This window comes from Eucalyptus grandis, chromosome 3, assembly GCF_016545825.1.
Source record: "Eucalyptus grandis isolate ANBG69807.140 chromosome 3, ASM1654582v1, whole genome shotgun sequence".
NCBI classification, from domain to species: domain Eukaryota; kingdom Viridiplantae; phylum Streptophyta; class Magnoliopsida; order Myrtales; family Myrtaceae; genus Eucalyptus; species Eucalyptus grandis.
In genome coordinates, this window is record NC_052614.1 from 63,785,070 (window position 1) to 63,809,445 (window position 24,376).

Consider the following 24,376-nt stretch of genomic DNA (forward strand, 5'->3'; position numbering starts at 1 on the left):
ATGAATTATGTGAGTTAGGTTGGGGTTAGGTTGTTATAATTATATTGGATATATATGAATTGATGTAGGTTAAATATTTTCTAATTCGATCCGCTCATTTGACAGGTTTCATAATCAGAGAGAATTGCTGACTTAAGTTAAGGGAATGAATTTTTTGTGTTGTTTAGCAAGTAATTGTTGAAGACACCCTTTTTATGAAATTGGTTGTGCATGAGACATTGCATAGTTTATGATAAAAAAAACTACACATATTATTTTTAAACAAATGTTAGGTATAATATGCTCTGATGCCGATCTACATAACCGGTATACTATGTGATGTCTCGAGTTGTTTTCGAATGTCAAGCATGACCTATTTATACAAATGCACAGATACAGCGGGTCTTGTCAATAATATATTCAATTTGCAAATCACTTTTTTATGTGCAAGAATAATCTTTATATCAATTTTGTTTCCATAGAATAGTAACCCCCTCTCTCCAATGAAAGAGATTCCTCGGCACCTTCCACGTGGACGGTATGATTGGGGTTGAATGATTCTCTACCAAATAATTAAATTATTCATTAGTTGAATTCCACCGTTGGTTTTTTGTTTTGTGTTTTTTGTTTTTGTTTAAGGTTTTCATTTCTTGATTGTTTTCAAACGAGCGGGAGTACGCCGCGGTGGGCAGGCAGACAGCGTGCGAGCAACGGTGGGTAGGCAGTGGCCGGCAAGTGGGCGGTCGGCTAGGAGTGAGGGTAAGCAATGAGAAAATCTTTTAATTCTCATTTTTGTTCTAAAATTAGAATAGTATAAATTTTTACTTCTTAATTTTGCTCCAAACCTATTTCTAGACCAAAAATTATTCTAGAAATAGAAAAATGAAACTACGTTATCAAAGGATCTAGACTTATTTCTAGACTTGAAAAATAGTTATGAAACAGAAATAAAATAGTCATCAAGTATGCCCTTAACAAGTGTTTGGGGATCGTTTGCAATGATTTCCTCTTGCTAATGCACTATGCTTTTAGGAAGTGCCACAATTCACTTCTCACTGCTTCAAATAGTTCGGTCCTCTTCTATCCATGATGGGAGTTTTCAGGAGAATTCTGTATAGAAAGTTTCCACAACAGCAACTGAAGAAGACAAAGTCTTCTTTAGCCATGACATTTTCCATGGCACCTGCAATCGGGATTGTTCTGCGATTGAGGTTACGCACCAAAAGCCTTGTCTCATTGAGCTGTGTCGCTATACGAGCACTGTTACGGTGTCGCCCCTCGTTCTATAGGGGCCAAACATCTAATTCTCACAGAGGAAAAAAGGAGTAGAGGAGGGTTTCAGGGAAATAGCCGACCTAATGAAAGCGAAAAGGGAGGATAAGACGAGAGCCAAGGACCGTTTGCAAGATCAACCACTAGAAAAATTAGTGTGGACCTCATGGAAATGACTCATGCCATGTTTATCTTTCTTTTTGCATGAAAGAACAGCTGGAGAGCTTTATGAGTCTATCAGAAAACTACACAAAAGAGTGCACTTCGTGATGGAACAGAAAATAGGAGGCTACTACAATATGGAAGACTGAAAAGGATGGATCAGATGTACATTATACAGCAAGTTGGAGAAAAAACAGAAGGGCGTAGGTGCTACACAAAGTAAACAAAGCTCCTTCCTGTTGACTCATGGCACATTGTTGAGTCTTGCAAGACCTTAATCAGAACAAGCATATTCAAGTCATTTAGTGGAGGCAAGAGTGAGCTTTTAGCTTTCAACTATTTCTTTCTCTGGGCTGCCTCAATCAATGGATTTTCAAAAGTGAGGAAAGTTCAAGGAAACATGGCCTGTGAGGAGCTGCTTGGGATCTTTCTGCTCTACTAAACTCATTAAATGAAATAATTGATTAGTTCACTATTGCAATTCAATGATATGATGTGAGACACTGCTTTTAGAAATTAAAAGCAATGACTTTGACTTCATCGAACCATCGTCACTGGAAGGTAACATCTGCCTTTGTGTCGAAACTGCTGTTCTTTCGATATAGTTGAATGTAACCCAGGAAAAAGCACAGATGCGTCAATCTCGTGGAATAGTCTATGATCCGAAATTTCCGAGAAAAGAAAGCACCGGGGGGATTGCGCAGCCGTTTGAAGAATGGCAATTTGGACTGAAGATGTGCCAGCTAAAGGAATCAATACGAGAGCAGATTCCAAAAGAGATTTCATCAGATACTTCTGAGGAAAGGCATTAGCTTCATCATACTATCATAGCAGCAGTTACGATATATGACATATCAGAGCCAAGACTAGGACGACATGCCTTTCACCAATTGACTACCGCTCACCCTTCAAGGATAGTCGCATCATTCTCAAGCAAGCGATGTGGGGACCATTATGCATGTGCACATACATGCACAAGAGGAGGGAAGAGAGCGAGAGAAGAAATTATTGTCTGGATCGAGTCTTTGATCTTAACATGTGTATTATATCCTGCTTGCAGAACACAGGATCCTACATAAATTTTTGCAACGAAATTGGCTTTGTCGATTATGTCACTATCAAACTCAAGACTTGAGTTTCCAGTTTTGAGGGAGCTGATGTAAATTCATGAGCAAAGTTTGCTCATTGCATTTTTTATTCAATTACATTGATTCATATTAAGATGTAAACTGAGGATATACCCTGGAGGTTCTGAAGAGTAGGCCACGGAAAAATATATATAATGATATAGAACAGTGTAATCTTGCATCTAACTTCGACTTAATCACTGTTCAGAAGACTTCCACAGAATCAAGACACTAAAATTTCCCATCACCTACTGGAAAATCTAAGGCTCTTATTTTTATTTCATTTTGTCTTATGTTGATGACTTGACCTGTGACGGTGACATTTGCAAAACATGAACTGTGCGTAGATGCTCTGATCTTCGAAGCCAAAGTCATTGAGCATGAACGGTGACATTCTAGGCTTGGAGGTTGCCTTAGACTCCATAGGCTATTATTTCTTAAGCAAAATGCGCCATCTATTTTCTTTCTCGCGGGACTCATTGATACCAAGATTGCTACAACTCCAATTGAGGCAAATGCCAAATTTGATGCAAATGATAGAACTACTCTTTCGAATCCTACACTTTATCGACAGTTGGTTGGTATTCTTGTATATCTCACTATTACTCATCCTTACGTTGCCTATGCTATTCACTTGGACAATCAATTCATGACCACACTATGTACAATTCACTTTGTTGCCATCCTTTGTGTCATTCGCTATGTCAAGGGTACATTATTTCATGTTTTTCATTTTTAGCCAACTCTACTTTGGAGTTGAAGGCTTATTCTAATGTTGATTGGGCCAATAACCCTCTTGATCGTTGCTCCACTATAGGCTACTACTTCTTTCTTAGTACGTCACTCATATCATGGCGTAGCAAGAAACAGACCATTGTCGCTTGTCTAGCACCAAAGCAAAATATTGTGCTCTTGTTGATACAACATCGGAATTACTTTGATTACAGTGGTTATTGATATTGCTAGTATGAGTACCTAGAGGGGGGTGAATAGGTATATAAAGAATTTTTCTCAAGCAATTGCACAATACTAGACAGTTGGATGAAACGATAATCAAAGTAAGAGGCGAGAGAAGAGAAAATTAAACACGCGGTTTATAGTGGTTCGGCTTATATCAAGCCTACGTCCACTCTTCTTCACCGACAGCCTATTGGCTGGATTCCACTATGAACAAGAGAGAGGTTACACACAGCTTTGCCTTGATTCCACAGTGTAGATGTTCTACCACACCTCCTCAAGATTTCTCACAAATATAGACTCTCTCTTTCGTATACAAGTATTCGCTCAAAGGATTTGTCTAAACAAAAAGGAGCTTCGAGACTTTGGAATTCTTCTATCGCGCACACCTTGAACAACTAAGACAGTCTTCCTTATATACTCCTTTATGCCATCATACCCGTTGGCACTTACCAAAGGAATTCCTCCAATCTACCCGTTGGACGGAATCAATTAGGAAGATTGTCCAAGCTATTAATGGAACGTGTTGATAGCCCATCAATCATGTTCGCCCATACAATCGGGATCTCGGTTTCCATAAGCGAACCTTCCAATAATATTTAGGCAATCACCGGATCTTCAATTATCGAATCAATCTTCGATCAATCAAAGGACTCCGTTTATGTCTTCTCCAGCCATGAGATCTTCTCCAGTTGATAAGGTTAAATCCTCAACGAAACATCCGTTCGGATAACCTTTCTTCAACGGATTAGAGCTGTCAATGAAGATAGACTTTGAGTCTTGAGTCCGGCTGTCCCAAGGTCTTGAGACTTTAAATAGCGAGTCTGCAAGCCTTCGAGACTAGGCGATAGAAACGATTTGTCAACTTCAAAACATTTCAAGAAGATTTCTCCAACAATCTCTCCCTTTTTGATGGTGACAAAACTTTCTATGATTTGGATATCTTTGACCGCAAAACATTTCTCAAACACATATGCATATCTTATAGAGGTAAATGTCTTAACAGAATAACAATAGAATCTGCAACCACAGAAAATAGGTTAGTCCAAGTATATGATGAAGCCATCCATAAGATATCAATATTAGTTAATAGAAGCAGTCAAGTCCAAGTCTAGTTCGGTTCTCATCCGAGACACAAACCAAAGTGAAACAGATTCAAACCACAAAACAATCCAACAAAAACAATTAAAAGTTGAATGAAAGGTTTTTGATCAAATCTTGCATCTCTCCCCCTTTTTGTCATCATTAAAAAGGATGAGATGAAGTTAAGATTGCTTGGGAACGCGGACAAGCTGGAAATCTTCCATAGACTGAACGATGCCTTCCAGCCTTTTAAAGTCTTCCTTTAGTTGTGCAATCTCCTCACTCTTGGCATTGGCCTGATTCTGAATAGAGAGGGCTTGCATTTTATCATTCAATGAACAGGAAGAAGCTTGACCTTCATTCTTCAAGCTTTGAACTTCGCATCTCAAGGCATAAATCTGACCTCGCATCTCCAAAAGAATATCCATGATTCTGCGAAAATCTGCTTCATTATCAGTTTGAGTACTTGCTTCGGCTCGATCTGATGGAGTAAATACAGATGATGGTAGATCAGCATAATCTTGCAGGTTTGGTGATGAAACTTCATGACCTTCTTCTGGAAATTGAGATGCATAAACATCCTCTAGGTCTGGTGGTGAGCGATGATTCCTTCACTTGCATCGGGACATGAAGACTTCACTCCTTTCTCCCGATCTCCCTCTGTTTCCATGCCTACGGGTGGAGAAGAGTGTTCTTCGAGTTCTCCTTCTTCTCTTCTTTCTTCTTCAGGTCTTTCCTCCCTCTGTTTCTTTTTCAGCTTCTATTTCTTCTTCTTCCTTCTCCTCTGCTTCTTTCGTCATTTGCTCGATTCTTTACGTGGAACAGGACGACTTAAATTCTTCAAAGCCAATGCGAGAGATGGTGATGTCTTCCTCATCATCTTCATCCTCAACAAGGAGAGCTCTTCTTCTCTTGGATGGAGCAACCATGGGCTCCTTCCCTTTTCTTTTAGCTGCAGAAGATATTTGATGAGATTTTGCAGGAGTCTTCTCCTTGAAAACCTTTTACCAAAGAGAATGGCATACATCAACTTGGCCTCTGAACTTGAAACATCAGTCTTGGAAGTCGATTTCGGTCGGAGGCAATTAATCACAATCTTGTGAAGCAAGATGTTGAATGCACCCATCCTTAAGTAGGTGATCTTTTCATTTAGTTCTAAGAGTGGCCCGAGCAATGGAAACTTTGATTGGTTGATATCTTCCTCTTTCGACTTCTAACACATCTGCCAGCATATTCATATCCACAACATAATCTTGGTCTTTAACGCTGAACGAGAATCTATTCGCATCCAAAAAGCTTAGATTTGAATAGAAATATGCAGTTAATTCAGCATAGGCCTCTGTAGAGTCAGAGTCCAGAACTTTTCAAGTTGAAGATAACTGAACTTTTCCCTCAAGTTCATATTCACAGCATCCAGAAAATCAAAATCTACACTCCTAGGGTTTATCACCCCACGCTTCAGCAATTTCGAGTCTGAGATCATTTTGCTCCTTTGATCTAAACAAATCTCCCCTTTTTCCTTGATTATCAACCGCAACACCCATTTTCGGTTGGAATTGGTGTACAACTTATCATCATCATTCCCATCTACAGATTCGGCCCCCACAATCACAAGGATCACTTGGGATATTTGCAAGGGTTTCCTCACCACCCCTTTTCGAGCAATTCCCAAACTTTCCATTTTTTCAGAAAGATATATTCATTCCCATGTCCTTTGTCTTTAAGAAAATCATCAATGTAGTTCAAAGGAGTACGAATTCCTTTTAGGGCATGATATAACCTGATAAATATAAGCGGGCTTTTGAACTCTTACGGAGTGCATCCTCGATGATTTCTTCCGTTGTTGATGATCAACGCCTTGAGGACTAGATGGAGGAGAATGGCTGTTGAGAATGTTGTGGGCTCGCTTGCTGATCGGAGTCACTTCATCTTCGCAAGATCGAAGTGCGTAGGCCCCCTCACTCATCCGCCGTGGTCCCCGCTTGCAATTCTCGAAGACTTTCTTGAAGATGACATCTTTCTCAGTTTTGGAAGATTCATTGCTTGACTTTCCCAGGAAAGATGACAACTTTTGAGGATTAAACGAAGAAGACAAACGGGAATGGAGGATCGATGTTTTCTAGGGTTTTGAGAGAAAAGTGAAGAGGAATCGCGGTTCAAGATCGGTTAAAAGAGGGATAAACGAACCGTCATAAAGGAAATAAAAATATGCCTTTTCAAAATAACTGTCTTTTTCGCAAAAATAGCCATTTAAAAAATAACTTCCCTTTTGAAAATGAAACGATGCAATATTTTCGTCAATTAAATATAGCAACAATTTAAACACAAGTCGACAATCGTACCTTTTCAAGTTGAGATTCAAGAGAGAAAGACTTACGGTCGATGGACGTACCAAGACCGTCTTTCGGATAAAGTCTTGTAAGTCGAGTCGAAAGTCTTTAGACTTTGATATCCTCATACCTCAAAATGTTGAGTCTCGAGCGTATAGACTCAAATTGATTTTTCTCCAAAGGCTTTGTGAATATATCCGCCGAGTTGATTCTTTGAGTCAACAAATTGAATTGAAACATCTCCATTTTGAACATGGTCTCTTATAAAATGATGTCGAATCTCTATATGCTTTGCTCTTGAGTGGAGAATTGGATTTTTGGTGAGGTTGATAGCGCTGGTGTTGTCGCAATTAATCTCCGTGCATGAGTCTTCAATTTCAAAGTCTCTTAGCTGTTGTTTTATCCATAGAATTTGCGAACAGCAGCTTCCCGAGCTACATACTCGCTTCGTTGTTGAAAGAGACACGGTGCTTTGTTTCCTTGAAAATCAAGACAGCGTCCCGTTTCCAAGCAAGCGGCAAGTTCCGAAGTGCTCTTTCTATCAACTCGCAACCGGCCGGATCTGCGTCTGAATATCCCCGGAAGATTAAAGTCTCCCTTCTTAGGATACCAAAGACCGATGCTTGATGATGAAGCAACGTATTTAATGATGCGTTTCGCAAAGACCGAGATGGGATTCTCTAGGATCCGATTGAAACCTAGCACAGATGCAAACACTCAACAATATGTCGGGTCTAGAAGAAGTAAGATAAAGAAGTGAACCAATGATGCTCTGTACAGCTTTTGATCAACTTTCTTCCCTTCTTCATCTTTGTCTATCTTCAAAAACTTGACATCGGTATGTCGGTCTTTTTGCAACTTTCAGTCCAAATCTTTTGACAAGATCATTAACATATTTTTCTTGATAAATAAAAGTTCCTTCCTTCAATTGTTTTACTTGAAGACCAAGAAAGAATGTTAACTCTCCCATCATACTCATTTCAAATTCATCCGCATAGACTTAGAAAATTTCTTGCACATATTTTCATTAGAAGATCCGAAAATAATGTCGTCAACATATATTTGAACAAGTAAGAAACTTTTGTTCTCCTTTTTGATAAATAAAGTAGTATCCACTTTACCTTTGACAAAACCATTTTGTATTAAAAACTTACTTAATCTGTCGTACCAAGCTCGAGGTGCTTGCTTTAAACCATACGAGCCTTCTTTCCGAAGATTGAGTCTCGGCTTCTTTGGGTCTTCAAACCTGGTGGTTGTTCCACATAAACTTCCTCTTGGATGACTCCATTTAGGAAGGCGCTTTTGACGTCCATTTGGAATAACCTGAAATTCTTATAACAAGCAAACGCAAGTAATAGTCGAATAGCTTCTAACCTTGCTCTTGGAGCGTAAGTCTCATCATAGTCTATTCATTCTTCTTGCGTATATCCCTTGGCCACGAGTCTTGTTTTTGTTTCGTACGACTTTTCCTTTCTCATTCATCTTGTTTCGAACACCCATTTAGCTCCAATAACGGTTTTACCTTTTGGTTTGGATGTCAATTCCCGGACATCATTAATGCTAAAGCTATCGAGCTCTTCTTGCATAGCTTCAATCCAGCTTTCATCGATAAAGCTTCTTCTATGCTTTTGGTTCAATTTCAGAAACGAGAGCCACAAAGACTAGACTCTTCTCGCCTTTTGGATCTCGGTGCGAATTCCTTCATTCATTTCGCCGATTATAAGATCTTTGGGATGACTGGACTTATGCTTCCGGTTACTCGTTGATCTGTCCGGTTGATGATCTCTTTCTTTGTTTGGATCTTCACGAACATCTTGAAGCTGGTTTTCAGTGAGTCCGAGATGCTTCTTGAGATGTAAGCTTTGGAAGATGCGAAGTAGGTTCGAGACTCTTCTTGATGAGTCGACTTGATTCATCTTGCGTTGAGTCTTGGAATTTGACATTCATAGACTCCTCCATAGACGGCTCTTCTTGTTATAGACTCGAAGGCTTTGCTTGATGTAGAATATCCAAGGAAGATACCTTCATCTGATGTTTCTTCAAACTTACCAACTCGATCTTTTGCATTTTTCAATATAAAACATTTGCAACCGAATACATGAAAGTATGAAACAATCGGCTTCTTATCTTTGAACAATTCGTAAGGGGTTTTCTCTAGAATAGGTCTTAAGAAGACTCTATTGATGATATAACAAGCTGTTGAGACAGCTTCAGCCCAAAATCGTGAAGAAATCTTGCTTTCAATTAAAAGAGTTCTAGCCATTTCTGAAGAGATCTGTTCTTTCTTTCCACAACTCCATTTTTGAGGAGTATATGGAGAGGAGAACACATGATTAAAGCCAGATTCATCACAAAATTTTGTAAAATCTTGATTTTCAAATTCACCTCCATGATCTGTTCTTATACTTGAGATAACACATCCTTTTTCATTTTGAACCTTTTTAGCAAACTTTTCAAAATACGAGAAGGTTTCGAGACTTACTTGCAAGGAAATATACCCAAGTAAAACGGGAGTAATCGTCCACAATTACTAGGCAATATTTCTTACCTCCAATACTACGTGTTCTGGTTGGTCCGAAGAGATCCATATGCAGCAACCGTAGTACATGATTAGTAGAGACATGATTTATTGGCTTGAATGAATTTCTTACACCTTTCTCAGAATACATGGAGTGCATGGATCAGTCTTTTGATAAGGTAATTTGGGTAGTCCTCGAACAAGCTGCTTTGATGAGATTTTGGCTAATTGCTTCATGTTGACATGACCAAGCTTTTGTGCCATAAGCTTGCTTCGTCTTGAATTGAGATAAAACATTGCGATTCATTTGGTTTCACATCCGGAAGATAAATGTTTCCATGTCTACGACCCATGAAAGACGAGTAGAGTCTTTGCGATTCCGTAACATATTCCTTCTTGAAAAAGATCTTGAAACAAGTATCACACAATTGACTAATGCTGAGAAGATTGTAATTGAGTCCTTCCACTAAGGAAACATTACTTATTGTGAGATTTCCAATTTTCACAGTTCCAAATCCCACAATACTCCCTTTGTTGTTTCCTCCAAATGAAACTTTTCCACCATTTACTTGTGCAATCTTTATAAAACAATTTGAGTCTCCTGTCATGTGTCTTGAGCATCCTTGTCAAGATACCACTTTACCTTTTTCTTGACGGTGACCTGCATTTAAAAAAGAGTCTCAAGCTTTCTTTGGTACCCAAACTTTCTTGGGTCCTTTTGTGTTAGTAACATAAGCAGTATTAGCCCATATTCTCTTAACAGGTTTCCAAACCATAGGACACTCTTTTTCAAAGTGATCCGGACTGTTGCATTTTGAACATTTTAGAGCATTTCTTCCTACAGATTTTACAAAAACTTTCTTGAAGTGATTTTTGTAAACCTCTCTCGAGAGTCTTTCCTTAATTCTTTCTTTTACTTTAGGAAAATCAATCAGGGGAATTGTTTCTTCGACATTCCTAGACCGGACTTATTGAAGTAAGGTCTTTGTCTTTGAAAGAATTTTCTCAAGTTTTTCAGACCCTATTGAAAATTTCTTTGATATATTTGATAAGTCTGCTTTTAAAAAAGACATTTTCTTTTGAAAGATTATCTCCATTTTCTTTAAGATTGGAAATAGTCAAGTCTAGATTTTTAACTCTTTCTACTAAAACATTTTCCTTTTGTTTTAGAGCTGAGTTTTTCCTTTTTCAGTTCGGAAATTCTTTTGAGAGAAGTCTTAAGACTAAAACATAATTCATCAATATATTTAGAAACTTTGACAGGAATTTTAATATCACTTGCCTCAAATTCTGAGTCTGATCCAGAGTCTGAGTCTGATTGTGCCATCAGACATAGATTGGCATATTCATTATCACTTTCTTCACACTCTGTGTCACTCCGTGTTTCGGCTTTGAGAGCTTTTCAAAATCTTTCAGCTTTTCCTTTCTTCTTCTTGAAGAAGACGGTTGGGTCTACGATGTGTCCATTTTCTTACATTCAAAGCAGACTATGTCTTTGTTTGGTTCCTCATCATCAAGAGACTTGGTGCTGTCTTTGAAAGCTTTATTTCTTTGAGTTGAACCTTCTTTCTTTTCTATTCAGTTTTCTGAATCTTCTTATCATGAGAGCAAGCTCCTCATCGTCCATATCTTCTTCAGAATCTGTATCACGAATCATCATTTGATTTTAATGCAATGGATTTCTTACCTTTTGGATCTTCATCTTCATTGATCCGTTCCACTTCATAAGACCGAAGAGTTCCAATTAGCTCGTCGACAGATAGTGGCATAATTCTTTGCGTCTCTCTTATCGAAGTCTTTATGTGATTCCAATCCCCTGGAGAGTCCACGCAGAGCTTGTTTACCTTCATGGGATCGAAGTTGGTTGACCTTGATTTTCAAGACCATTCACAATATCTGTAAAACGACTAAACATGTCGGATATAGATTCTCCTGGTTTCATTACGAAGGCTTCGTATTGACCGAGAAGAATGTTGATTCTAGTTTCCTTCACTCGACTGTTCCTTCATAGGTGATATGCAATCTGTCCCAAACTTCTTTTGCTGTACCACAAGAAGATATTCTATTATATTCAGTTGGTGATAAAGCACAATATAAGGAGTAAATTGCTTTTGCATCAAGTGTTTGTCTCTTGATTATTTCTTCCCCGAGACATTCCATTTGGTTTCATCGGTTTCTTTTCCTCTTTCGAGGCGATGTAGTGGTAGGAGTAATTCCTTTTTCTACAACGTCCCATTCCAGAGGATCCTTTGATCGAAGGAAAGCTTTCATCTTGTTCTTCCAGATGTTGTAATCATTTCCATCAAAGTAGGGTGGTCTGGTATTGCTTTGCCCTTCCATTAGCCCTGGTGCTAGCATACTAGCCATGGATCTTTTACTATGAAGTAAAACACTTCAAATAAAGTAAGCACACGGGCTCTGATACCAATTGATATTGCTAGTATGAGTACCTAGAAGGGGGTGAATAGGTATATAAAGAATTTTTCTCAAGCAATTGCACAATACTAGACAGTTGGATGAAACGATAATCAAAGTAAGACTGAGAGAAGAGAAAATTAAACACGCGGTTTATAGTGGTTCGGCTTATATCAAGCCTACGTCCACTCTTCTTCACTTTGACAGCCTATTGGCTGGATTCCACTATGAACAAGAGAGAGGTTCAGCACAGCTTTGCCTTGATTCCACGGTGTAGATGTTCTACCACACCTCCTCAAGATTTCTCACAAATATAGACTCTCTCTTTCGTATACAAGTATTCGCTCAAAGGATTTGTCTAAACAAAAAAGGAGCTTCGAGACTTTGGAATTCTTCTATCGCGCACACCTTGAACAACTAAGACAGTCTTCCTTATATACTACTTTATGCCATCATACCCGTTGGCACTTACCAAAGGAATTCCTCCAATCTACCCGTTGGACGGAATCAATTAGGAAGATTGTCCAAGCTATAAATGGAACGTGTTGATAGCCCATCAATCTCGTTCGCCCATACAATCGGGATCTCGGTTTCCATAAGCGTAACCTTCCAATAATATTTAGGCAATCACCGGATCTTCAATTATCGAATCAATCTTCGATCAATCAAAGGACTCCGTTTATGTCTTCTCCAGCCATGAGATCTTCTCCAGTTGATAAGGTTAAATCCTCAACGAAACATCCAGTTCGGATAACCTTTCTTCAACGGATTAGAGACTGTCAATGAAGATAGACTTTGAGTCTTGAGTGCGGGCTGTCCCAAGGTCTTCAGACTTTAAATAGCAGAGTCTGTAAGCCTTCAGACTAGACTGATAGAAACGATTTGTCAACTTCAAAACACTTCAAGAAGATTTCTCCAACAGTTATTAGAAGACATAAGAGTCTATCATAATGGTGGAACAATCATTTACTATGACAATCAAAGTGCCATTCAAATGGCTTGTAATGATGTTTTCCACGAGAGCACAAACACATTGAAATTGACTATCATTTTGTACAATATCTCATGCTTCATGGCATTGTCCAACTTGTTTCCACTTCATCTATTGATGAGACCGCTAATATCTTCATTAAGGCACATTCACCTGGGCGTTTTCAGGATCTTTTCTTCAAATTCCAGCTACTTCTTCGATGTCACCTTGAGTTTGTAGGGATGTCATATATATTTAGATTATTTATGATATTCTAGATATCTATAATATTCTAAATAACTTTATGATATTTTGGATATATATATATATATATATACTATTATGGATATCTTTAATATTCTAGATATCTTTATGATTGATTGTAATTGATTGTATAATATTTTATTACTGTAAATAGTCTACTTGTAAATCCTATAAATGAACTCTTGTATTTCATCATTATTACACATCGAAATATACGCAATTCTCGCAAGAAGTACACCTCAAGTACCAAAATTTAGCACAAATGGACACATAAGTGCCAAAACTTCCAAAAGATACGCTTAAATGCCAATTCCAATGATACTTAATGGAATGTCTACTTATCATATTTGTCTTCTCACTGTCGACACTTAAGTGCTCTTCTTTTCTCCCATTTTGGCACTTAAGGTGTATTTAATAACCATTCTATTCCCGAGAATAATTTATGCTCAGAAATGATTTTTTTTTTTTTTAATTCTATTCCCTAAACGAGTTTTTGAGCATTTGAAAATGTTTGATAACTGTCCAAAATTTCTATTCTTACAATAGAAATGCATTTGGTACGACCTTCAAATTCTTTTGTAACTTAGAGTTTCTTTTAATTTTAGGTTAATATCCTAAAAATCCCAAACATGTACACATGTGATAAATGTACCCCAAATGATCATAAAAAATCTCAAACTCATTTGTTCAACCGCCAAAAATGTCAAAATGATATATTTGTGACAAATATATACTCCGTTAAATTAGATTAATAGACATAAGGACACTTGGAGTGCCAAAACTTAGCATGAAGAGACACTTAAGTGCCAAAACTTGGCACGAAGAGACACTTAAGTGCCAAAATCGGAGAAAAATAGATTAGTTAAGTGCCAATGGTGAGAAAATCTGGCCAAAATGCTGACGTAGCGATTTTCTGGTGAGTTTAGTGCAAAACGATGTTGTTTTACATGTTGATGTGGCTATACAGTACCAAAATGACGTCGTTTTGGTGCTGACGTGATAAATAATTAATATAAAAATTAATTAAATTAAATTTATATTTAAAGAAGAAGAAGAAGAAGAAGAAGAGGAGGAGAAGGAAGACGGCTAGTGGCCGAGAGCTCAACCCTTTCCGGCACCGCCGCCTCCCTGATGTCGCTGGAAAGGTGGGTCGGCCACTGTCCCTGAGCCCTAGCCAGGAACCCCAACCAATCAGCGGTGAAGGTCGCCCCCGGATCCAATGAGGGTCACCGACCCTCATCGGGCGAGGCCAAGGGCCACCGCTCAGTCGGATAGTCGGCCCCTAGCCTTCCTCCAGATTCGACGAGAGTCACCGACCCTCGTCGAGTGGGGCCAAGGGCCACCGTTGGCTGGGGTGACCCCTCGGCAGGCAGCAACCCTTGGCCTGGCCAAGTGAGGGCTGATCGAGCCAAGGGCCGACGACCTTCGCCCCAGATCTGGGCGAAGGCTCACAAGCTATCGCTGCCAATCAACTGGAGTCGCTAGGCCTCAGGCTCGGCGACCCCGGCTAACCCTCTCCCACATTTCTAGCGATGGCGAGAAAATTTTAATTTGTTTTAAATTTAATTAAATTAATTTTTATATTAAAATTCAAATTTTACCTAAACGACGTCGTTTTTGTGTGTCTTTGTTGAGTTAGCCTTCCAACAGCCTTGTACGCGAGAAAATCAATAAATAATTACCACGTAGGATTTCCAGCGAGATTCACTAAATGTGACATTCAAGCGTCCCATTTTTCATAAAAAGTGGTACTTAAGTGTCACTTCACTTAAGTGTCTCATTGTACCAAATTTCGGCACTTGAGGTGTTCTTTTGCCTAAATTAATATTATAAAAAATCACAAAAATTGTACAACTATGACATACGAATAGTATAATCCCAAAATGATATACTAGTTAATTATTACGTGTCATCAAACTTAGCAATTTAACAGTAAAATTTAACAAAAACTAACAAAGGTAAATTTATCACAAGTGTACCAGTTTTTGATAAATTTATCAAAGATATACTAGTTTAGGGTTTTCAATGGTAAGAAAATTAGTTTTTGGCAAATTTGTCACATGCATACCAGTTTGGGGTTTTCTAGGATATTAACCATCTAATTTTTTAATAATTCATTTTAATTTTTCTTTTCTTTTTCTTCTTCTTCTTCTTCTTCTTCTTCTTCCTTAAACTAGTTGCAGGAGCGTTACTGGCCTCCAGTGAGGCTCAACCTGACCAAATTTAGGCGAGGTCGACCTCACATAGCCTTGGCCTCAGAGGGCCACCCAACCAAGGCGAGGCCGACCTCGCGATGGCCCAGCAAGGTCGAACCTCACTAGTGGCTTGGCAAACTTAGCCTCATTGAATCTAGGTAAGGTCGATCTCACCCAACTACGGGAAGGCTAAGCCTCATGGTGGCCCAGCGAGGCTCAGCTTGCCGGGGGCCGACAATGCTTCAGTGAGGTCACTAGCCATGGCCGATGATTGGCTCAAGAAAACAAGAAAGTGAGCTTGATTTTATAGTTGTTCTCGAGGAACAAAGAAGCAACATTTTTTTACTTCTTAATTCAGTTCCAAAACTATTGTCGAGAATAAATTTGTTTTGGTGATTTCTATTCTGAGAACAAAAATGTCATCAAACGGATGTTTGTTTTTTATTCTATTCCAAACATTATTTGGCCGATTACCAAATAGGAAGGAGGAGGAGGAGGAGGAGGAGAAGAAGAAGAAGATGAAGATGAAGAAAAGAAAAGAAGAAAAAAGGGGGCTTGATTTTGGAGTTGTTCTCGAGAATAAAAGAAGTAACTTTTTTTTACTTCTTAATTTTGTTCCAAAACTATTCTCGAGAACAAATTTGTTCCGGAGATTGCTATTCCGAGAATAAAAAAGTTACCAATGTATGTTTGTTCTTTTTTTTCCGTTTCAAAGAATAAAAGAATAGAATCAGATAATATTTGGTCGATCACCAAACATGGCCTTAAGTATACCTTTTGGAAGTTTTGGCACTTATGTGTCCAACCGTATAAATTTTGGCAGTTAGGTGTCTGACACTCCACAATTCTCTATTTCTTTTTTCTACAATATTCTTAACTTGCATCTTTTGTCTAAAAATGGTATCAAGGGCATTCAGAGTTGTTCCCGGAAACAAATAAATAATTTTTTTTTTACTTTTTAATTATGTTTCAAAACTATTCCCGAGAATAAATTTGTTTCGAGAATTTCTGTTTTGGAAACAAATACAAAAAATTATCAAATGGTTGTCTGTTCTTTTGTATTCTAGGGATTAAAATAATAGAATCAAACACTATTTGGCCGGTTACCAAACAGTGTCTTAAGTGTACATTTTGGAAGCTTTGGAACTTATGTATCCACCTGTGCCAAGTTTTGGCACTTGAGGTATTTGATACCCTACAATTCTTTATTTCTTTTTTCTACAATATTCTTAACTTGCATCTTTTGTCTAAGAATGGTATTAGGGGCATTCCAGAGTTATCCTCGAAAACAAAGAAATAACATTTTTTTTTTACTTCTTAATTTTGTTCCAAAACTATTCTCGAGAATAAATTTGTTTTGGGGATTTCTGTTCCAGGAACAAAAAAAGTTACCAAATGAATGTCTGTTACTTTTTTATTCGAGGGAACAAAGGAATAGGATCGACACTATGGGGGTGCATGACAACAATTCCGTTCCAGAAATAGTTTTTGAAACAGAAATAAATTTTTCTATTTCTAATTCTAGAAGAGTTTCTAAGCAAAAATCACCATTTGATAATGACACAAAATTTCTACTCTAAAAATAGGAATTTGTTTGATAACGACACAAAATTTCTTCCTTTCGGACGGCGATGGACCAGCGATCAGCAGGATGGACGATCGGCAACTAGCGGTGGTGGCAAGCGACCGGCAACCGGCGGCGGGAGCGGCAGGCTGCTGGTGGCAACCGGTGGCGGCCCGTCGATCGGCGCCGGTGGCGACCGGTGGCCAGCGACCGCGGCGGATCCAGCGGCGGGCGAAGGCGTGCGGGCGAGCCGGCAACCAGCGGCGGCGGCGGGGCCGACGGCGGCAATCGACAAACGGCGGCGATGATGGCGGCCGGCGACCAACGGCAGCCGACGACCGGCGGCAACCGGCGGCGGCGGCGACCGACCAATGGATGGTGGTCGGCGACGACGAATGAAGGACCGATTGACGAATGATAAGAAGAATTTTTATTTCGATTTCTATTTCAGAAATAGAGAAGTAGAAAATTTTAGCTTCGATTTCTCTTCCAAACCTATTTTTGGAATAGAAATCTATTCAGAAAATAGAAAACTAAATAGGTTTATCAAACAGATTTCTCTTCTAGAAAGCAGTGCGGAATAGAAAAATCATTTACGGAACAGAAATTTTGGTTATCATGCACCCCTATTTGACCAATTATCAAACATGGCCTTAAGCGTACATTTTGGAAGTTTTGGCACTTATGTATTCATCCGTATCAAGTTTTGGTACCTAGGGTGTTTGGCACTCGATAATTCTCTATTTCTTTTTTCTACAATATTCTTAACTTGCATTTTTTGTCTAAGAATGGTGTCGGGGGCATTCTAGAGTTGTTCCTGGAAATAAAGAAGTAACTTCTTTTTCACTTCTTAATTATATTCCAAAACTATTCCCAATAACAAATTTGTTTTGGGAATTTCTATTCCAGGAACAAAAAAAGCTACCAAATGAATGTCTGTTCTTTTTTTTGTTCTAGGAAACAAAAAAATAGAATCATACACTATTTGGCCGGTTACTAAATATGGCCTTAAGTGCACATTTTGAAAGTTTTGACACTTATGTATCCACTCGTACCAAGTTTTGGCACTTAGAGTGTTTGGCACTCCACAATTCTCTATTTCTTTTTTCTACAATATTCTTAACTTGAATCTTTTGTCTAAGAAAGGTATCGGGGGCATTTTGGAGTTGTTCCCCGAGACAAAGAAGCAACTTTTTTTTTTACTTCTTATTTCTGTTCCAAAACTGTTCCCGAGAACAAATTTGTTATGAGGATTTCTAATCCGAGAATAAAAAAGTTACCAAACAAATGTCTACTCTTTTTTTATTCCAAGGAACAAAAGAATAGAATTAAATACTACTTAGCCGATTACCAAACAGGGTCTTAAGTGTATCTTTTGGAAGTTTTGGTACTTATGTGTTTACTTGTGCCAAGTTTTGGCACTTTGGGTATTTAACACTCCACAATTTTCTATTTCTTTTTTCTACAATATTCTTAACTTGCGTCTTTTGTCAAAGATTGGTATCAGGGGCATCTAGAGTTATTTCCAAGAATAAATAAGTAACTTTTTTTTTTTTTTTTACTTTTTAATTATGTTCCAAACTATTCCCGAGAACAAATTTGTTCTAGGTTTTTTTGTTTTGAGAACAAAAAAGTTGCCAAATGAATGTCTATTCTTTTTTTGTTCTAGAAAACAAAATAATAGAATTAGATACTATTTAGCTGGTTACCAAACAAAGCTTCAAATGTACCTTTGTAAGACGGGAAAACGTAACCCTAATATCTCCATAACTAGAATCCAGAATGCATATATAGTCATGTAGAGAGATTAACACACCTGATTTGGACCATCGTTCTTGATGTGGAATAGCAACGATCCAAACTCAAGAGTTTCTCCTCTAATGCCCTTCATATCACTAGCTCAAGGAGACGGTCCCTCACCCTTAGCACCTAGTAAACGCTCTTGTGTAAGGATAATTGTGAGTGTTAAGTTTATAGGAGAAATTTGAGCACTATCTATAGAGTTTTCAGCTAGACCTTTTTATTACAGGCCGGACTCAACCCGGTCCATACTAATCAGCTCCATATTAGACTAATTAATAAAAGTTTTATCTCACCATGGACCAACCCGTAAAACGGTAAATTACAATATCAATTAGCGTAGCAAGCATTAGGAAAATTCTTGCACTTTTGGAAGTTTTGACACTCATATATCCATCCGTGTCAAGTTTTGGCACTTAGGTGTTTGGCACTTCACAATTCTCTATCTCTTTTTTTTACAATATTCTTAACTTGCATCTTTTGTCTAAGAATGATATCGGGGGCATTTACTTGCATCTTTCATCTAAGAATGGTATCGGGGGCTTGTGTCCGTTTACATTATTTTGTCAATATGACAATTGTTTATGTTTTCCTTGGCGTTCCAACTTTGGCTGATTTCACCCGCAGATTTGAAAATTCTCTCTCTTACACACGATATACATGGAAGGTGCCAGCCCCTGATCTTTGGCAAAAACAAGTGGTGTTATTCGACATAACGCTTTAGCTTTTCCGGAGAAGTCAAAAATCGCGTAACTCTTTTCTGGCTCTGTCCGAAGTGTTGAACGATCTCGCATCACCGATGGCGAACACACAAGGTGCGAATCCAGCAAATTCCCCTGGTGCTGAATCACGTGCAGGTACGGCTGGTTTGTCGACACTTGATAGGTCCCCGTTTGAAAATTCTAGATTTTAGACTGATGTGTTCCCAACGATTTATCTCATTTCCTTATCTCCATAGTCGATATCTGCTGTGATGTTGTGGTTTTTTGGGATGCCTTGTCCTCTTTTCCTTGATTCTTCTTGTATCTTTAAATAAATGATTACGCTACGTGTTTTGATCTTTCTTTGCAAGGATATCTTGTGCACTACTCTTGGGATGATTTGCAATTACTGGCTAATACTGTGCTACAACTATCCTAGTCGATGGCTCGTCCTTAAGAAAAATTCGGAAAAGTTTTGCTTTTTGTGAATATAAGCAATATCATGGACGGCTAATATGCTGAAAATTGCAATGTCTCTTGATGATCTCCGTTATGTTTATGTTAATTATTTCCACTTAAAACCATGCAAGTTTAATACAGGACATCCACGCAACAAATAATTTCAATACTAATCATGTATACTTGATCTAAAGCATGCAAAGTGTATAAGGTTATTCATTTTTACTTTTTTTTCTTTCTAATCACAAAGAGATTCACGTAGACTTGAGTTCGGAAGCCACGGACAACGATAAAGCTTCCCAAAATGAAAGCACCCTGAGAAGAGGTTTGTCACTATGAACTTCTAATTTTTGTTTTTCATTAGTCTTGTGTTTCATCATCTTGACCTTTCTAAATCCAAAACATTTAAAATTCTATAGTATAAAAATAATAACATATTTACTTCAATATATAATATTTTCAAAATTTTTAAAATCTGAATAATATCTTCAATTGCAATTGAGAAAGCCAAAATAAAAATACATCTTTACTTCCAAAGAGTAAACGGCGGCGATCGTAGAAAGGTATTTTAAGTAAACGACTGCCCCATCGCTTGCTTCAGTTTTTCATCGGAACTCTGAGCAGGTGGAATGGGTATACTTGACCTAAAAGACAAGATGTGCGAAAGGTAAGGACTTTCAATGTGCGATACTTGCAGGCATGCAAACAGTGAAGGTCAATGAAAACAGGCGACCACTGTTTGACGCCGCACTAAAAGGTGATTGGAAGGCTGTCAAGAAAATCCTTGATGATGACCGCGAAGCGATGACGACCGCCGTTATGATCATGGAAGGTGAGGCCCTTAACGTGCTCCATGTTGCAGTTATGGTCGCACCAGACCAATTGGTAGAGAACCTGGTCAAGCGCATCCCCCCAGAACGTAAAAATGAAATGGCCGGGGAAGCCCTCATTTGGGCCGCCTGGCGAGGGAGATTAAGGATGGTAAAAGTATTAACAGATCAAATTGATAGCAAAGATGAATGGATAACATCTGCCCTGAGACCAGCTATTGCGTTCGCTCCTATGCAAAAGGAGGTCATCTGGTACTTGGCCAGGCGTACAACATCCGACGTCGATATTACAGAGATGAAAGCTCTTATCAAGACCGGCAATATTGGTAGGATTTCACACTCAACTCATCTTATCACTTGTTTACTTGAATTAACTCTTTTTTGTTCTTATGTCCCAAAAGACGTAGCCTTGTATTTTGCTCTTCGGCAACCCGGCCTGGCAACATCCAAAATTCGTGAAGATATGTTGAGCCCGCTCGCATTCTTGGCGACAATGGAGCCGCACTTCCTCAGTACAGCTAGATTCAATTTTTGGGAAAAACTTATTTACAAATGTAGGCAATTCTTGCGCTTCTTTGATTAGATATGTATAATCCGAGCAACTCGATCCACATGGTGCCCACTCTTACTATTCCCGCTTTTAGGTATCCCTCTATGCTGGGTCGATACATCATTTGACAGCTCCAATGATACGAAAATGGCTCGAGGTATTTTTGTTGAACTGTTTAATGGATGGACTAGCACGAAAACATATCATTCGGTGATCTTATAGATATAAAAGTTAAGGAAAAGTTAAGGGACAACGACCATCTATGTATACAAATTAAATCTAAACCATGATGGATGTCACAGCATAATTTCCAATATAAAATTCTCAAATTTAGTGGAGAAGTCCTACTCAATGTCAAATTCCCTAGTAGAATTATTTAGAATGATAGTTTCTCTTTCGGGTCATAGAGGTTGATCAATCCAATTTCTTTTCTAGCATACTCAACCAGTATTAAATTTAAATCTGCATATCATTTTTTTCGTCACCAATTCCTAATTTGCTGATGCGGTTCTTTTCTCGTCTTTGGGGTGGTGCCACTAGCCCTTAAGCAGTTGAAGGCATCACTCTGGAATCTTGCCACAACAGCAGGTACACGAAACTGCCGTGTTATATACAGAAAAAGGACTTTCACCCATGGGTGGGGATCTCTAATTTTAAAGTGTAAATTGAGATGTTCAGTTGATCACTTTAAATCATAATTATTAATATGCACTCGCTTGACTTGTATATTACGATACAGTTCAATTTAATTCAGTTCAAAGTAATGAATCTATAAATATACACAAGTGAAGATAGATCTATCGATCTGTCGTTAAATTTACCTTTTAAATATAAAAAGGAAGTCTCTTTTTCTCATGACATTGTGTGTTCATTGATAGATCCATCCGTTCTTTGACGGATGCATTTTGATTTTTAAGTCATTGGAAGTTTGCTTTCTTGATTAATATCTTAATGCAAATGTGAAAGCCTCTTCATTATTTTGATTAATCATCACTGAGAAAATTACTTATCTGATGTTCCACGCAGTACCTTTCATCAAAAGGATTGGAGAATTGAAGTTTAGGCATAAATACTCACTTGAGTTTGCAAACCTTGCTCTTGTCCAGATGAAGACTCATATGGAAACTCCCGAAATACTTGAGTTTTTATTGACTAATGGGGTTGTCAAATTCGCTATAATTTTTGGAATATCTGAAATTGTCAAGTTGTGTCTAAAGCATTATCCAGAGTTGATGTGGGAAAATGATATGATGCGTTCAATGATTATACCGGTTTTAAAAAGAAGGCATGTTGAGCTGTTTAGACTACTGAACCCATACCAGACGATTGCAATGCTAGACTCTGGTCTGAACGCTGACAGCCTGATGGAGGCAATAGTAGAATCGCCGCCAGGATGTGTACCGGCAGACGTCTCTGGAGCAGCTTTTTTTATGCAGAGGGAACTTCAATGGTATAAGGTCGGTTCACCTTATTTCTTTGCCACCCTTTTATGCTCTTTAGTTTAGATTTTTATTAACATGCATCATTTAATTTCTGAAGGTAGTGGAAGATAGCGTCGGTCCTTTTCTAACAGACATGAGATGGGTAAAAGGTCGACATTGGGATCATTTTATAGAGCAACGCCAAGATTTGCTTAAAGAGGCGGGGCAATGGATGAAGGACACAGCATCGTCTTGTAGCCTCGTCGCCACTCTCATCATTACAGTAGCATTCGCTGCGGTTTTTACAATACCTGGAGGCAATGACAACAATACAGGGATGCCGATTTTTCTAAAAAGGCCCTCATTCATGGTATTCACAGCTGCAAATGCTCTCGCTCTCTTCTCCTCTATTACCGCCACCTTGATGTTCTTGGCTATCCTAACTTCACGCTATGCTGCAGAAGATTTCCTCCACTCACTACCAAGAAAAATGATACTCGGCCTCACTTTCCTCTTCCTTTCTTTGGTGTTTATGTTAGTGGCCTTTGGCTCTGCACTTACGATAGTCTTGAGCGAAAAATTGAAGTGGATTCACATCCCAATTACTTTGCTGGCTGCCTTCCCTATCGTATTGTTCACAATCCTACAACTTCCCTTGTTTGTTGAAATGGTCGAATCCACTTGTTGGCCTCGCCTCTACCGTCCCTTGAAGATTTGGAAGTGATCAATGCTAATATTGGACAAGTTTCACAAACAAAAGTTTGCCACGTCATCGATCCAAAAGATCACCGCATCATCGATCCAAAGGGGTTCCTTAGAACCGTTAGTTTGACAAGAAGATTCAATCTCTACCATCAGATTGGTTCAACAAAAATTGATGCCCTCAACCGTTCAATAGATTCAATCTCCACCATGGGATTAATGTGATCAGGATTTATATCTATTACCATTTCTACTGTTGAGCCGATCAGACAGGGATGGACATCCTCTACCAATAGATCACATAGAGATTAAAGGTTGTAATTACGGGGACTCTTGTTGAAATAAGGGAGCGCTCCCCCTCACTTGTATTACCCACTTTCATTTGAGTAATATAAACATCCTCTAAAGTTTCTCTCTTTAAGAATTCCCTTCCTCGAGTGGGAGGGTTTGAGTGAAGGCAAGGCTTATTTAGACCAAACAAATTGATTCAACATCTAATTGCCGCACTGTACGATATCGAAAGAATCGCCCCTCGATAAGTGGTATTAGAGTCATGATCTTTTTGCAATGGTTTCCAACCCTCAGATTGTCGACGCTGAGGCTCTTCAATAGAAGGTCGCCCAAGAGAAGGAGACCTACTATAGATTCAACGAAAATCATATTTAGGACGCGTATGATAACTATTCTATTTAATTACTAGATCTATTTTTGTATTCTTAAAAACAAGTTTGAAACAGAATTCCGTTTGGTAGAGTAATTTTAATACTATTTGTAGAACAAATTTTTAGTCTAGAAATCGGTTTGGAACAAAAATAAGAAGTAAATTTATACTTTTCTATTTCTAAAACAGAAATTAGAAATAAAAACTATTTTCATCGTTTGCTCTCACTAATGACTGGCCACCCACATGCTACGGCCCGCCATCCTCTATTGTCGCCCGCCACTTGCGACCAGCTGCCTCCCGCCACTGCCATCTGCCGCCCGGCGTCCTCCACCATCTACCATCGGCCATTGACCGTCTCCTGCCACTAGCCACCGAACGCATAGAGGAGAAAAATTTTGTATCGTTATCAAACG

At 38.6% G+C, this 24,376-nt stretch overlaps 1 protein-coding gene across 3 annotated transcripts; it reads left to right on the forward strand.

The window, feature by feature from the left end:
- The first annotated feature begins 19,270 nt into the window (after positions 1-19,270).
- On the forward strand, positions 19,271-23,555 carry LOC104438189. Of its 3 annotated transcripts, XM_018871525.2 has the most exons (8): positions 19,271-19,493; positions 20,047-20,121; positions 20,494-20,952; positions 21,028-21,180; positions 21,271-21,333; positions 21,717-21,764; positions 22,203-22,633; positions 22,716-23,555. In XM_018871525.2, the coding sequence occupies exons 1-8, from the start codon at positions 19,436-19,438 to the stop codon at positions 23,319-23,321; spliced, it is 1,893 nt and encodes a 630-aa protein (XP_018727070.2). In that variant the 5' UTR covers positions 19,271-19,435; the 3' UTR covers positions 23,322-23,555. The 3 variants fall into 3 exon arrangements, with proteins under 3 accessions (XP_018727070.2, XP_039166322.1, XP_039166323.1); XM_039310388.1 differs by having other exon boundaries at positions 20,494-21,180; XM_039310389.1 differs by lacking the exon at positions 20,047-20,121 and having other exon boundaries at positions 20,494-21,180.
- Positions 23,556-24,376: the final 821 nt, after the last annotated feature.

What these genes read in the sequence shown, in the direction of transcription:
- LOC104438189 (XM_039310388.1), top strand. Translation starts at nt 19,436, where the DNA reads ATGGCGAACACACAAGGTGCGAATCCAGCAAATTCCCCTGGTGCTGAA. An exon ending in TGAAAGCACCCTGAGAAGAG is followed by an intron (nt 20,122 to 20,493) that starts GTTTGTCACTAT and finishes CGATACTTGCAG; the next exon opens with GCATGCAAACAGTGAAGGTC. An exon ending in GAATCTTGCCACAACAGCAG is followed by an intron (nt 21,765 to 22,202) that starts GTACACGAAACT and finishes TGTTCCACGCAG; the next exon opens with TACCTTTCATCAAAAGGATT.